Below are 13,526 nucleotides of genomic sequence, written 5' to 3' on the forward strand. Positions count from 1 at the left end.
AGACTGCTTGAGGTAGTCTTCACGGTCACGAACCGAATCTGTGGTACGAGTCGAATCGGTCGATTTGAGGGAAGAGACTGAAAGCCTGTCGTCTTCCATCGGGGCTGTGGCATAATCTTTGCGTAAACGGTTCAGACCTTCTTCGAACTCTTGGTCTCTCTTCGATTGGGATTGAGATTGGAATTGCTGGGGTGGAGCTTGTTGGAACATCCAAGGGTTGGGGAAGTAAGGCATAGGCTGAGGAGGAGGGTAGTTCGGGAAGCCTTGTGGTAGGTAGTAACCTTGAGGTGGAAATTGGTAGTAATTTGGTGGAGGGACTTGCTGGAACTGAGGTTGCTGAGGTGCAGGGGCTGGTGCTTTAGGTTCCTCTGGTTTGGGAATGGGCTCGGTTGGTGGTACGTCGGACATCTGTTTGTGGCTTAACCGTCGGAAGGAAAAACCTTTCCTGTTGGAAGGAAAAACCTTTCCTGTTGGAAGGAAAAACTTTTCCTGTCGGAAGGAAAAACTTTTTCTGTCGGAAGGAAAAACTTTTCCTGAAGTTCGACCAAAAAGTTCTCAATTTTCGAAAATTTGAATGGTTTACGGACGGACAACTGGAAGAGTTCTTCCTGTCGTCGGGAAAATTTTTTCCAGTTGTCCGGAAAATATTTTCCAGTTGTCGGGAAAATATTTTCCTGTCGGATGGAAGGACTCGGAATGCCAGAAGGATTTGACGAGGCAATTTACCTTATAGAGATAAATGAAGTTGTTAAGCAGTACTTGCGCAGGGTAATGAAGCCCAAGGTCAAGTTCACCAGTATTTCTGGAAGGTCTACACTTCAGCTCGAGACTTCGACTGGAATTCCAATTCAAATACCAGACGGGACAGCCTACGACGACATAAAGGACGCCAAAAGAGAAGCTCTTGTTAAGTTCCTAAACAAACGTCCTTGGATAAAAATACCAAACAAGGAGAACCCCCTACCCCATATGAAATTGGCAATTCAGTCTCTCCTTCACTTCTCGGGTCAGCCGTTCTACATAACCTGTGAAGGCGACATCCAACCAGTTCAGTCAACCTTAACGTTTTGAGTAAAAACATTTTTTTTCATTTTTTGAATGAAGCAAGTTAAATTCGTCCCACACCAATCTCAATGGACCGATGAAGAGTTTCAAGCCATGGTTGAAGGCGTTGAGAACGACATAGACGGCGAACTTGAAGGAGCTCAAACCACAATTGCAACCAAAATTGCACAAGTCAAGGAACAGATAGCTCCACTTAAAGCTACCAAAGCTACTCTTGACCTCATGGATACTTACCGTTTAGAAGTAAAGAGTGGAATAAGACAATTAAAATTAAAACTTCTAAACTACGAAGCTATACTCCAAAAGTTAGCAGAAATGAGAAGACTTTACCAGAGCTACTTACATGTAAGGGACTTACCTTCAAGCAGTCCGACCAAAGATGAATTTTCTGACATTGTCCCAATTTTGTCCGAAAGTCAGCTCAGATGTTTTGAACTGCTCCCAACATATCCAGAATATGAACGTTTGCCTGAACTCTTCCGCAATCTCAAAAAACGTTTTTTGGTTCTCATGTTCGAAACTTTTATCGGAAGAGACAACAAACGTTCAGAAGAAGAACAAGATATTATTTTAAACTTGTTGTATGACTTAACCGTCATAACAAGCTTTTTGAAGTAAAACCGTCATTCTCAAACCACTTCATTTTTTCGATGTCCGAACAAGCACCGAAGCCGAACACAATGGCAGATGTCCTTTCAATGTTGCCAGACAAGCGCCCAGTTCAAATTCAAATTTTGAATTTGAAAGCTCATCTGACAAACACCGTTAAGACTCTCCAAAGTAGTCTTATGGAAGAGATGAAGGGACTTAAAGGTGAGTTCCTCATGAACCAAGCTTCCAATGAGAAATGCCTGAATGATTTGACGGAAACCTTGCGCAATTACGAGAGAGAGAACCGAGACCTTGCCAGACTCATCTACCGTTTCTTCGAAGAGATAGACGCCATCTGGAAGGTACTCGGAAAGGACAGAACCTCCAACACCGTAATTCGTGAGTACCAAATTGAAGAAGGAATTGTCGAGGAAGAAGAGAAACACGAAGAAGAAGAGGAAGAAGAGGAAGAAGAGAAACACGAAGAAGAGGAAGTTTGGGCAACCCTTGTTGCCGATGACGCTTACGAAATTTCCCAACCCTACCCATATCAAATCCGCAACAAGGAGACAGGCAAGGTTCTTACCCCAGTCCTCAACAACTTGGGACACTTGAACCTTAACCTTCGGAATCGCGGTTCAATCTCCATGGGCAAGCTTGTCGCAATTCAATGGGTTCCAAATCCAGACAAGAAGACGAGGGTCAGACACATTGACGGTGACAAGCTCAACAACCGTAAGGAGAACCTCGAGTGGTTCTAAGAGTAAAAAAATTTTATTTTAGGGGGAAACCCCGAGTAAATTTAGGTGTTTAGTTCATTAAGTGGGTTAAATTAAGGGTAATTTGGACAAGTAGTTCCTGACCCTGAATTGGACTCTTTCGTCATCCCAGTTGCTAGGAGGTCGTCCCAGAGGAGTTGGTAGAATTGCCATTCCAAGGACGATTTGTCCTCCCAGGCATTGAGGATGTACTGCTCGTAGAGTCTCATGACCTCTGCCTTGCACCAGACACCCTCTCCCTTGGAACGTAAGGCTTCTTCGAAGTGCTCGAATGCGATTGGCTGCGGGACCATCTGAAATGACACTTTTTGTCCGTTTGGTCAATGTTCGTGTCTCGTGCCATAGTCGACGAAAATACAAACAAACAGGTTATATATGAGTTTGAGACCAAGAATGGTGTAACTCGACCTGTCCGATTCAAATTCGAATAAAAATTTTTATTTCATGCAATGTTTTATTTCTGTGCCGTCTTCAAGTATGCCCCAGTACTTACGCTTGGAGAGGACATGAACTTCGGTGAAAATTTTGTCCAATTTGAATTGACCCATCTTTTCACCGACTAAACCCATTTCAATGAGTTTGTTGTATCCTTCTTCGTTCGTCATGAGTGCGTCAATGTTCTCATAGTAAACCTTCACTTTGGATTTGACTTCGGAGAAGAATTTGTTGTAGTTGTCAAGGACTGCCTTTGCGAACTGAGGATAGGACCAATGTTCGACAATAGGTTTTAATGTGGTTACTAAGCCACTTTGACCTTGAGTGAATTCGTACTTCAAAACAAAAGGAGAAAACCTTTCAACAAAGTTGTCGACCTTCTCATAATGTTTACTCTTCATCTCTTGAGGTTTCTTTATGGAATATCCCCATGTCGAATTCATAAGCAATTTGAGTGTCATTGCAAGTTTGGGGTTTGAAGCTTTCCTAATATCATACAGTTGTTGTATGACTTTTCCAACTGTATAGTTCCTTCCTGGGAACTCACCGTCTTCGTTTGGAATTCCAGTCGGGATATATTGGACAAACCTCATGTATGCAGCGTTAAGGTCGACATAGTATATCTTTTCATCTGAGTCGAACTTGTCGCATCCAATCGGACCAGTTCGTGGAAATTCAAGCGAGTCTCTTATCTTCTGAGAAACTTCTCCTGTTATCTCATAAACATCGTCGAAGCAACCTGTTTCATATAAAACCTTCTGAGCTAACTCTGATGCTCTCCAATACAATTTGACGTCGATTGGATTTCTCAATGGAAGTTTGTTTATAGCATCTTGAAGTTCTTGCAACCTCATTGGAAGTTCTTCTGGTTCAGGTTGGTATCCGAACAATCCAACTCCTTTTGGAACTGTGTACTTCTTTTGTACTAGAACTTTGTCTGGAACAACTTTTGGTCTTGCTAACAATGAAAAGTTTGTTTCGTCTTTTGGTACAAAAGTTTCTGTCAGCTTGTCATCTGGAATTGGTTCCAACAAGCCTTTCTCGAAAAGAATGTTAACAGCTCTGACAATGTTGCACTTGCCTTTTCCGAACAATGGGTTTGTAAGACTTTCGTTCAACATGAAGTGGTTGTGGACAAGTACAATCTTCAACCATGGCAATTTGAAGTCAACAACATAGTCGTCATGTGAAGAACCTTTAGCTGTAGGTATGTTGACTCGGATATTCACATTTGCCAACGGTGCAATTTTTGCCAATTGACCTCTGAGAATGTACCTTGTCTTCACACATGACTCAAGATACTTCATCTTCTCATCTGTAACAAGACCAGAGTTCCTGAGACATGTAAGAATACAAGGTTCATTGACAATTGTTTCAATTGAATTGTAAATTCCATACCTTGTCAAGTCAATGTCAGACTTATTTATGAACGGGAAGTATCCAGCATGTTGTCTGACTGCTTGAGGGTTCGGTTGGTACCATTCAAATTTTACACTTGCAATTCCTTCAATTGCATTCAAAATGTCTGAGTCGGAGTCAACCATTTGTTCTCTCTTTGTAGTCTTGAAAGCGTCAAGAAGCATTGCAGCTGTTGTGACATTGCCATGTGCATAGTAAATGTGACCATCCAAATCTGTTATGGTCAATCTGAGATTGTATCCTTTCTTATTTCCATCTTGTATGGCAGCAAGTACACCCATGAAGCCTTCTTTGTTCTTTCCTTCGTCAAAGTTTACTGTAAAGGTTCGACCAGATGTAATTTGACTTCTAACTTCACGGTACTTTTCATATGCATATCTTGTTCTTTCCATGGGAGCATGTTTGTCTTCACCTTTTCCTTTTTTCCTTCTCAAAGGATGCAATTGTTCGTCATGTTTCCAGTAGAATCTGGCAAAGCCGTCGTGTCCTTCAACTTGAGGCTCACTAACATCGAAAGGCATGTCCATAAGACGTTCTTCTTCTAACCTCTCTAATCTGTTTGGATAATTTGCGCGTGCTGTTTCTAAGTCCATTTCATAGCGAAGACCAGACAATTTGTCATAGACTTTTATGGGTCTTCCCTTCCTATATTTAAACTTCTTTGAAACTCTCCAACCATATCTTTCTAACTCTGCTTTTATTCTAGCAGACCTTCTATCCATTCTATACGGGGGCATTTTTATAAAAATAAAAAAATGTTTTTTCTTTACTTTACATAACCACCTGCTGCCATAAGTCTTTGACGCCAACCCATACCAGCTAATGAAGGTTGACTTGGTTTAGTTTGGAAACTAAACTTTGGTTTTGGTTTATCTTCAGTTTTTGGTTTTTCTTCTTCTATCGGTTTTTCGTCACTTTTCGGTTCCTCTGACTTTACCTCACTTGCAGGTATGGTTGTGTCGTCAACATCTTCATAAATATCATATGCCATCTGTTTTTGTTTTCCTTTCAACTTTTTGTGTTTGTTGTAAAGTTTAGAATATTTCGACTCTAAGTCAATGAGATGTTCTATAATGAACTGTTGGTCAGTGAAGTAAACTTTTCCATCTGTTGTCTCGAAAGCTCCTTCAGACTTCAATATTTTATTTGTGAGAGTCTGTTTCTTTTTTGAGATACTAGCCGTTCCATTTCTATGAAAAGTGACTTTGTAGTTAGGGTTTGTATTTCCAGACCTGGCACTTTCTATTATTGAATTTTTCTCTTCATCTGTAAGTTCTTTGACAGGTTTTGACAATGGTTCTGAACTTTTTGTTTGTGGTGTCAAATCTACCGTTTCAACTTCTTCGGTCATTTCATCTCAGTAAAAATTTTAGTTTGTTTTGTTTTCAACTGGTTGTTTAGGTTTTTTAAGTCGGTCTAAAACTTCCTGAGGTATAGGAAGAACTTGACAAACACGTGGTTGTGTAACTGCTGGAAGCCGACAAATCCATCTTGAACCCATTTGTCTCAATGCTGTATTGTTCATTTCATCTCAGTAAAAAACTTTACATTCCCCAAGTTTGAGGCGGTTGAGGTTGGTTATTGTTTACCCATTGTTGTGCATGGTTATATCCTCTGTTAAAGAATCTTTCACCTTGGTCCATATAGTGTCCTGCTTGGTTATAGTAGTCATTTGCTTTGTTATAGTAGTTTCCTGCTTGTCTTCCTACATTGTCCATCCATCCTTGAACTTTTCCTCTTGTTTCAGGATTTGGAATAAGATTTGCTGCATCTCGTGCTACATCCCAACCTTTCTGTACAGTTTGTATAATAGGTTGTGCTTTCTCTTTAAGTATACCTAATGTACTCAAAATCTTCCTTCCAACTCCAAATACACCTCTGGCTATTGTTCCCACTGCGGGCAAAAATCTGGATGCAACTCCTGCTAATGCGCCAAATAAACCCATTTCTTATAGGGTAAAAAATGACGAATCCAAACAAGGACCCCTATGTTTCTAAAGCGACAAAGAAAGCACTCATGTAAAAATCTTTAGTTCAACACCAAATGCTTGGTTTATGGATATCTTGGAAAACATTCCGAGGTATAGAGAAGATGGACCACCATACTGGCTAATATTTGTCGGTCAAAACACAAGATACTGTGAAGCCATACCATTATGGTCCAAAAATATTTTAGATGTGAAAACTGCTTTGACAATATTCGTTGACAAATACCATCCAACAAAACTGACATCTGACTGTGAAGTTCTTTCAAATCAGATGATGTAAAAAACTATCTGCGTTCAAAAAATGTAAACCAATATTTCATTGTCGACCAAAACCATTCTGCTCTTGGTGTCATTGACAGTTGTATAAAAATCTTAAGAGACTTAAATCAACCACAAGGTGGTGAGGTAGATGAAATGTCATATGACGACAAATATAGGCACTTCTCCATGGCAAAGATGAGACAAGTTTTAAATATTTACAATAGCCGTAAACAAAAAGGTTTGGGAAACCACTCCCCCGAAGAAATGAAAAACAACCCTGACTTAGAGAAAGACTATATATTTAATAGTTTAGTCAAAAGAGACAAACAAGAAAGAATGCCAGGCTTCAAACTTCAGAAAGGTGACAAAGTAAAAATAGAAATACCTAAACGCGACCCATATGAAAATACTATTGACTATGACAACAATGGGAACTCGACAGGTACTCACCTTCGTGTTCGTAAAAATAGAAGAAAGTATACAAGAGAATATTATGAAGTTTTAGGCAAACATGGCAAAATGTACAGACTGCAAGCAGAAGATAAAACTACTATTGTCAGACCTCGTTTCAAACTTGTCAAAGTTCAAGGTGGTATACTTTCAAAGACAGTTCCTAACAAATATAAGACAACTCCTGACGAATATGCTAAAGAAGTTGAAAATGACGACTAAGCAATTCTATACCATGCGTAAACTGTCATAAATGGCGGCATGTAATCTTTACTTTGTCCCGTTGTTTGTGTATATCCCGAAACGCGATGTGTATGGTTTCCATCTCCCTGAGTGTCACTCCAGTAACAATTTATAGCAAACTTAACCTCGTCTTTAACATCATATCCTTTACCTTTTGTCATTCCTGACCAATCCCAATATCTATGCTTATGCCAACCTGCTTGAGATGTACTTAAATCTATGTAGTGACTGTGTGCAGGTAAATTTTCACCTGAAATCGTTTTACTTCCACCTGTTTCCTTTGAAGAGTTTGCACAATACAAAAACCTGTCGACTATTTGAGTCCAAGTTCCGAGACCAAGTACTACTTCTGGTCTGGTAGAGTTCATTGACGTATAAATAGAACCTATAGGATATACTGTTTGAAGTATTTCTGTCTTTAATGTTTGAAGCTCTGTTTTGTCTGCTTTTTTATATAACTTTTCTTCAAGTTCATTTACGTCAGAGATGCTATGTCTATGATATTTTTGTGGGTATGTTCCTTCTGTCCATGCTAAAATACGTTCTTTTGTTGCATCTACATATCCTTTTATCCATGTCGAGTCTGCTTTTGTATTCCTTAACTCTGTAACACCTTTCTCAAGCTCTTTCAACTGTTGTCCATCTTCCATTAAACCTCTGGTATGACTTGAAACCGTTTGTGTCAACATATCTACAGTTTCTTTGTCGGCTTTAAGGTCTAAACATCCTGAAACCCACCCTGTATTGGCTTTACCTTCTAAAATCTTCGATGTCCGTTCATGGTACCATTCAACCATTTTTTTAATTTCTTCATCTTTTTCATCCACATATTCCTTATCTGCCTTCTTATCTAATGCACTAGCCACATATGCTAACTCATCGTTAACATATGTTTTATCCGCTTTGTTGTCAACATCTGCTTTTGTTGCATATGTTGCATCTGCTCTGTCATGTTCTTCTTGAACTTTTTCAATGACATACTCTTTGTCAGCTTTGTTGTCAACATCTGCCTTCAAAAGAAGTTCATCTATAGGTTTCTCGTTTAAAGTTCCTTTTGTTGGATTTATACAAACAGTATGGTTCTTACTGTCTTGAAATAGAAACTCGTCTGTCAATGGGTTTAATGTCAGTTTTAAGTTTCCTTCTTTCAATGACTCAGATATCTTAGAATAGTTTGAAAAGTTTGTTGTGTTCTTATTTAGAGCTTGCAAAATGAGTTGTCGGTTGTGTTTTATTTCTCTCATAGACGCTGTTTCTTTCGACATTTTTATTCTAGATAAAATATGCTTTCAATAGAAAAAGAAAATTCAAGAGTTGCTACAACTAAACCATTAGATGAACTTTTTACGAATGTCGGTCAAAAGTTTGAGACAGAGACCGTAAAGCATGAAGGCTATCGTTTTGACTACCCATTAAGATGGCTAAGAGACCCATCTGTCACAAAAGCTATTGGCTTTCGTAGAATGAAGTTTGTGTCTGTAGAAGATAAAAGTTTTCCATTTATTGTAAGGTTTCATATAGATTATATATCTGAAGGGAAACGAAAAATGTGGGAAGAAATTGAGCTAATACAAGTTGACCTTTCATCTTCTCTACAGACTGCGTTAAAAAATATAGAAGATAAAATAAATTCATGTTATGCAAAATATGCTGATGAATATGCAAATACCGAGAGCACACTTTATGTGAGAATTGTATATGACAAACAAAATTCACAAGTGTCATTTCAAATCTACGAAGACAATCCAAAGAAAGACGAACAAATATATACAGAATTCACTGCAATGTCATGGTATTATTTGCAAAGAATGTTAAATCAGAAAGTCGAACTTCCTTTAGCAAATATTTACAGTCGATATGCAAGAGATGAACCATATTTATTTAAAGATGTTTTCGACCCAGCTGCTATTATTGTTCATGCTTCATTTTCTGGCGCCCAAAACTCTTTCTTATGCTTGGCAAATGACTTTTACGAAAAACCTACAAAGTTATACGAACCACCAAGTGGAAGTATTTCAGACTTTCAAGTATGGTTTACTACAGATGGAAGAAAAAGAATAATTCCATTATACCATGCGTTTTACTTAGAACTTAGTTTCATATACAACTACTATCGAACGGTAAAAATATAATTTTTTAATACGGTTGAGGTGTTGGATTTGGTTGCCAACTTGACTGTGGTGCAGGTTCAGGCTGTTGTATAACAGGAGCTTGTTCTTCTGGTTCAGGGTCTTTAGGTATAATACCAACGAACTGACCTACTCTTTTGCCAATATTTTTGACTCCGTTCCAAATTCCTCTTCCTACGGTTTTTATTCCATTCCATATACCTCTTCCAACATTTCGAAAGAAGTTTCCAATACTACTGAAGAAACCCATTTTACTATATGTAAAAATCTAATGTCCGCCTAGTCTCTTACGTTTCCTGTTGAGTTCCATAGCATTCTTTAACTGGAGCTCATACATTCTGTTTCTCCTCTGGTAGAAAACATACTCTGGGTCAACTCCTGTGTTCGCGTCATCTGCATAGAGTTGTTTATATCCCACTTCAGGGTTTGTATAAAACTCTTTCCATCTCATATTTGCATACCATGGTGGCAAACCTAACGCAGCGTCATTTGACATGGCAGTTTGCATTTGTACATCTGTTGGCACTTGACCATAGTTTGCCATTGCAGTTTGTATTCTAACTTCATTTGGAATATTCTCTGGGTTTGGTTGTCCAGGTTGCTGTGCATTCGCTAAGTTCTGTGCGTCCATTTAATATTAGATAAAAATATCTCTTACGAGTACATATGCTGAACATTTGCTGGTATTGGTTCATCTTCATATTCTCTATATCTTTCTGCCACGTCAAATAAGTAAATGACACAATGGAAAAAACCTAAAACAAGTAGTCCTATTTCAAACCACATTTACTTACTAGTAAAATTTCTTTGTTATGACACTTTCTCCAGTTTATAGGACCTCTCTCATATTCTATCTTATCGTATCTAAACTCATAGTCATGTATGTCCTCTAACCATCTCATAACGGTTTCCAAACCACTTTTATCGGATGTAAAGTAAAAGCATGGATGGTTATGTAAAACGTCTAAAGTTTCTAAAGAGTCTCTCAAAGTCCAGTCTACTTGGTATTGAAAATCCCATGTGTTATAGAACGGCGGGTCCACTATAAAGAAAACATTTTCCTTGTCTTTATATTTTTCATACAACTCTGTCCAATGACATCTCACAAACTCTATACCCTCAATATATTTTTCTATGTCCTCTTTGAAAACATTTGTATAGTTAAGATATAAAACTTTTGACATAAGTGTTTCAATGTCATGAACTCTTATAGCACCACTATATAATAGTCTAGCAGATATACTATCCCAGTCAATATACTCTGCCTTTTTCAAAACCTCTCTGACAGTATTTTTCTTATCTAATGGTATACGTTCCATCTTACCTATAGGTATCTTTTCTTTTAACTCTTTCAATATATTGTTTGTGTCTGGTATATGTTTGAGACGGTCCATATAGTTGTCGAAGTCATTGCATATAATCTTTGAGTCTGGGAATATTGTATGGCACAAATGGGATATATAGAAACTTCCACCGAACAAATCTACAAATGTTAGACCATTCGGTAGTTTCTTAAGTTCTCTCAATAGAATATCTTTACATCTACTCTTATTTCCAAAGAACGGTAACGGAGGTTTTGTAAAATTCATTTATATATAATAATAAAAATGTTTTTTCCTGAAAAGTGACAGAAAAGTGACAAAACATGTACGAAGAAGTCTTGAAAATTCAAGAGGGTAGAAAAGAGGTTAGAAAAGAGGTTATATCTAACCTTCTACCCTAAACATTATTTTTGTCTGATTTTACGAAGAAGTCTTGACAAAACATGAAAACATATATAATTTGTGAAAAGCTCCTGGAAGACCCGTATATAAGAACTTCATTTATACTAAACATCTTCAGGGCTAGAAGGCACGAAGTGCCTGGAAGCCCCACTACCTTTTTTTTTTTTTTTTTTTTTTTTTTTTTTTTTTTTTTACACCCTCTCAATTTTTTTCCAGTTTTCGTACTCATATGGTATTATTAGTTTATAATAATCATAGAGCTTTCGCTATACTGCAGTATTAAAATATAGCTGTATTGTGATTATCTCCTTGAATTTGAGAGGATTCTAAGTTTAATGTCAAGATAATCTCAATTGAATTTAGCATGGAAGCAATATTTTTACTATTGTAAGATTGCTCATGATAGATCTATGCTTGTTTTACAAATATTTACGAAATCTAATCAAAATACCGTATCACAGGAAGTTGAAAAATAATAACTTTTAAAAAATTGTGTTTTTATATGGTTACAATTGGTAGTCTTTATAATTATGAGTGGAAGCTCTATGTTTGCTCAGAAATATGAAATATAATCAAGATTGAAGTTTGAATATAATTATATGTGTGTAAATAAGTTATTAAAAGCATTTGTTGCATACTATATCTCAATATTCCTGCAAGTACGTACTCAGATCGGGAGAATCTCTCACTTTTGTTCCGCAATGTGACATTGGGAACAAAGTTTCCGATCTGAGTACATATTTGCAGGGTTCTGCAATGGCATCCTGCAAGTACGTACTCAGATCGGGAGAATCTCTCACTTTTGTTCCGCAATATGACATTAGTCATTTGATTCCCGAAAGGAGTTTACATTTGCAATATACTATCATATTATATTGCAATTATAAACCCCTTTCGAAGAAAGCTAATTTTTTTCATATCTCAATGTTGTATTAGAAATTAGATTATAGAAAGGAGGTTACGAGTACAATGTTATACCATATAATATTGCAATCGTAAACTCCTTTCTACAGTATCTTCTTTTCAATATAATTTAATTTTTTCATTCTTCTTTAAACTAGTAAATTTTATTCACAATTTAATCTAAATCATAAATATTCATGTTTTGCAGAAACGTTTTTTAACTCAAATCGTTTTTTCTTATCAAATTTTATATTTTTTCTTTTTATTTTCAGTTTTTTGAATTTTTTTTGGAATTTTTTTATTCAATTTCAATGTAATTTAATCCTTTTTCATATGTATTATAATTTTATTCATCTTTAAATTTTTAATTTTTGAATACAGGCGATAATTATTCATTCAATTTTTAAATGAATGTTTTGATGGGACGAGCTTACTGATAATAGACTCATCCCATCAAAACATTCCCTTGAAAACTCTGGCCTTCATCGAGGCCAGAGCTCACAATTGATCTCCTCAGAGCCAAGTTCCTCGACGGTCGTCCTCATTAGGTTTGATCCGAGAGGAACTTGGCTCTGAATGAAATTCACAAGCTCTGGTCTTAGGAAATGCCAGAGCTTCGCAAATAATCCTTGGGGCTGGTTCCCTCAAAGACCGCCCTTATTCGGAGCGGCCGGAGAGGAATCCAGTCCCAAGAGAGCGCCCATACGAAGCTCTGGCCTTAGCAGTGGCCAGATCCTGCAAATACAATCCTTAGGGCCGAATTTGAGAGAGATCGTCAACATCATTGACGATCTCCTCTCATATCGGTCCTGAAGGGCTTCAAAATACAGGCCCTGGCCTCAGCAGAGACCAGGGCTTTGCTTACAGCCCTCAGAGCCGAGTTCCCTGAGATTGTCCAAATTACGGACACTTCTCAGCGGAACTCGGCTCTGAGAAGCAACAAATACTAAGCTCTGGCCTCAGCAATGGTTCAGGGCCTCGCTTACAGTCCTCAGGGCCGGATTTCCCAAATGCCGTCCTGATCTAGGGCGACAGGAGAGGAATCCGACCCTGGGAAACAGCAAATCCGAATTTCTGACCTCAACATGTGTCAGAGCCTGCAATACTAATCCTCAGGGCCGAGTTTGAGGGAGATTGCCCACATCATCGACGATATCCTCTTATCTCGGCCCTGAAGGACATACAGATACAGGCTCTGACCCTTGTTGAGGTCAGGGCATCTCTATAAAGGGCAGTTTTTCTATGTTCTTTCATTTTCTGAAAGATCATAGTGAAAAGGCTCTCTGATGCTTTATTGTTTCAAAATAGTACATGCTTGAGATTATAATTTTGCAGCAAATTTATTGATTGCATGCAAATATTTGATCTTAATAATTCAAACATGCAAATTTAGGGCTTACCCGTTACAAATAAAATATTTGCTTAACGGAACTCTTTTATAATGAATAAACACTCTTTTTTATATAATAAAATATTTATTTCATCATCAATGATAATTAAGTAAATTTATAACAATAAATGTATTTACAATAACAAGTA

At 37.5% G+C, this 13,526-nt stretch overlaps 12 protein-coding genes and 2 pseudogenes across 14 annotated transcripts, besides 1 other annotated feature; 4 read left to right on the plus strand and 10 right to left on the minus strand.

Annotated features, from left to right (window-relative positions):
• Window positions 1-11,269: part of a mobile genetic element that runs on past the window's edge.
• TVAGG3_0376170 (uncharacterized protein) lies at window positions 5-408 on the minus strand (the record flags this gene model as incomplete). The annotated part of the gene is made up of 1 exon (XM_051231939.1): window positions 5-408. A coding segment is annotated over one exon (404 nt), but the record flags the coding sequence as incomplete, so codon positions are not given.
• On the plus strand, window positions 682-1,071 carry TVAGG3_0376180 (uncharacterized protein; the record flags this gene model as incomplete). Its single annotated transcript, XM_051231940.1, has 1 exon — window positions 682-1,071. The coding sequence occupies one exon, from the start codon at window positions 682-684 to the stop codon at window positions 1,069-1,071; it is 390 nt and encodes a 129-aa protein (XP_051101670.1).
• Window positions 1,202-1,683, plus strand: TVAGG3_0376190 (annotated as a pseudogene). The gene has a single exon. A coding segment is annotated over exon 1 (482 nt).
• TVAGG3_0376200 (HNH endonuclease family) lies at window positions 1,854-2,417 on the plus strand (the record flags this gene model as incomplete). Its single annotated transcript, XM_051231941.1, has 1 exon — window positions 1,854-2,417. The coding sequence occupies one exon, from the start codon at window positions 1,854-1,856 to the stop codon at window positions 2,415-2,417; it is 564 nt and encodes a 187-aa protein (XP_051101671.1).
• Window positions 2,467-2,728, minus strand: TVAGG3_0376210 (annotated as a pseudogene). Its single transcript has one exon. A coding segment is annotated over exon 1 (262 nt).
• TVAGG3_0376220 (DNA/RNA polymerases family) lies at window positions 2,873-5,011 on the minus strand (the record flags this gene model as incomplete). Its single annotated transcript, XM_051231942.1, has 1 exon — window positions 2,873-5,011. The coding sequence occupies one exon, from the start codon at window positions 5,009-5,011 to the stop codon at window positions 2,873-2,875; it is 2,139 nt and encodes a 712-aa protein (XP_051101672.1).
• TVAGG3_0376230 (phage tail repeat-like family) lies at window positions 5,056-5,640 on the minus strand (the record flags this gene model as incomplete). Its single annotated transcript, XM_051231943.1, has 1 exon — window positions 5,056-5,640. The coding sequence occupies one exon, from the start codon at window positions 5,638-5,640 to the stop codon at window positions 5,056-5,058; it is 585 nt and encodes a 194-aa protein (XP_051101673.1).
• Window positions 5,659-5,814, minus strand: TVAGG3_0376240 (uncharacterized protein; the record flags this gene model as incomplete). The annotated part of the gene is made up of 1 exon (XM_001328772.1): window positions 5,659-5,814. The coding sequence occupies one exon, from the start codon at window positions 5,812-5,814 to the stop codon at window positions 5,659-5,661; it is 156 nt and encodes a 51-aa protein (XP_001328807.1).
• TVAGG3_0376250 (uncharacterized protein) lies at window positions 5,834-6,235 on the minus strand (the record flags this gene model as incomplete). The annotated part of the gene is made up of 1 exon (XM_051231944.1): window positions 5,834-6,235. The coding sequence occupies one exon, from the start codon at window positions 6,233-6,235 to the stop codon at window positions 5,834-5,836; it is 402 nt and encodes a 133-aa protein (XP_051101674.1).
• On the minus strand, window positions 7,207-8,496 carry TVAGG3_0376260 (phage tail repeat-like family; the record flags this gene model as incomplete). Its single annotated transcript, XM_001328773.1, has 1 exon — window positions 7,207-8,496. The coding sequence occupies one exon, from the start codon at window positions 8,494-8,496 to the stop codon at window positions 7,207-7,209; it is 1,290 nt and encodes a 429-aa protein (XP_001328808.1).
• TVAGG3_0376270 (uncharacterized protein) lies at window positions 8,779-9,363 on the plus strand (the record flags this gene model as incomplete). Its single annotated transcript, XM_001328774.1, has 1 exon — window positions 8,779-9,363. The coding sequence occupies one exon, from the start codon at window positions 8,779-8,781 to the stop codon at window positions 9,361-9,363; it is 585 nt and encodes a 194-aa protein (XP_001328809.1).
• On the minus strand, window positions 9,368-9,610 carry TVAGG3_0376280 (serine threonine-protein phosphatase family; the record flags this gene model as incomplete). Its single annotated transcript, XM_051231945.1, has 1 exon — window positions 9,368-9,610. One exon carries the CDS (start codon window positions 9,608-9,610, stop codon window positions 9,368-9,370), a length of 243 nt encoding a protein of 80 aa, XP_051101675.1.
• Window positions 9,629-9,991, minus strand: TVAGG3_0376290 (uncharacterized protein; the record flags this gene model as incomplete). Its single annotated transcript, XM_001328776.1, has 1 exon — window positions 9,629-9,991. One exon carries the CDS (start codon window positions 9,989-9,991, stop codon window positions 9,629-9,631), a length of 363 nt encoding a protein of 120 aa, XP_001328811.1.
• TVAGG3_0376300 (phage tail repeat-like family) lies at window positions 10,131-10,949 on the minus strand (the record flags this gene model as incomplete). Its single annotated transcript, XM_051231946.1, has 1 exon — window positions 10,131-10,949. The coding sequence occupies one exon, from the start codon at window positions 10,947-10,949 to the stop codon at window positions 10,131-10,133; it is 819 nt and encodes a 272-aa protein (XP_051101676.1).
• Window positions 11,270-13,526: the final 2,257 nt, after the last annotated feature.

The sequence above is a fragment of the Trichomonas vaginalis genome, chromosome V, assembly GCF_026262505.1.
Source record: "Trichomonas vaginalis G3 chromosome V, whole genome shotgun sequence".
NCBI classification, from domain to species: Eukaryota; Parabasalia; order Trichomonadida; family Trichomonadidae; genus Trichomonas; species Trichomonas vaginalis.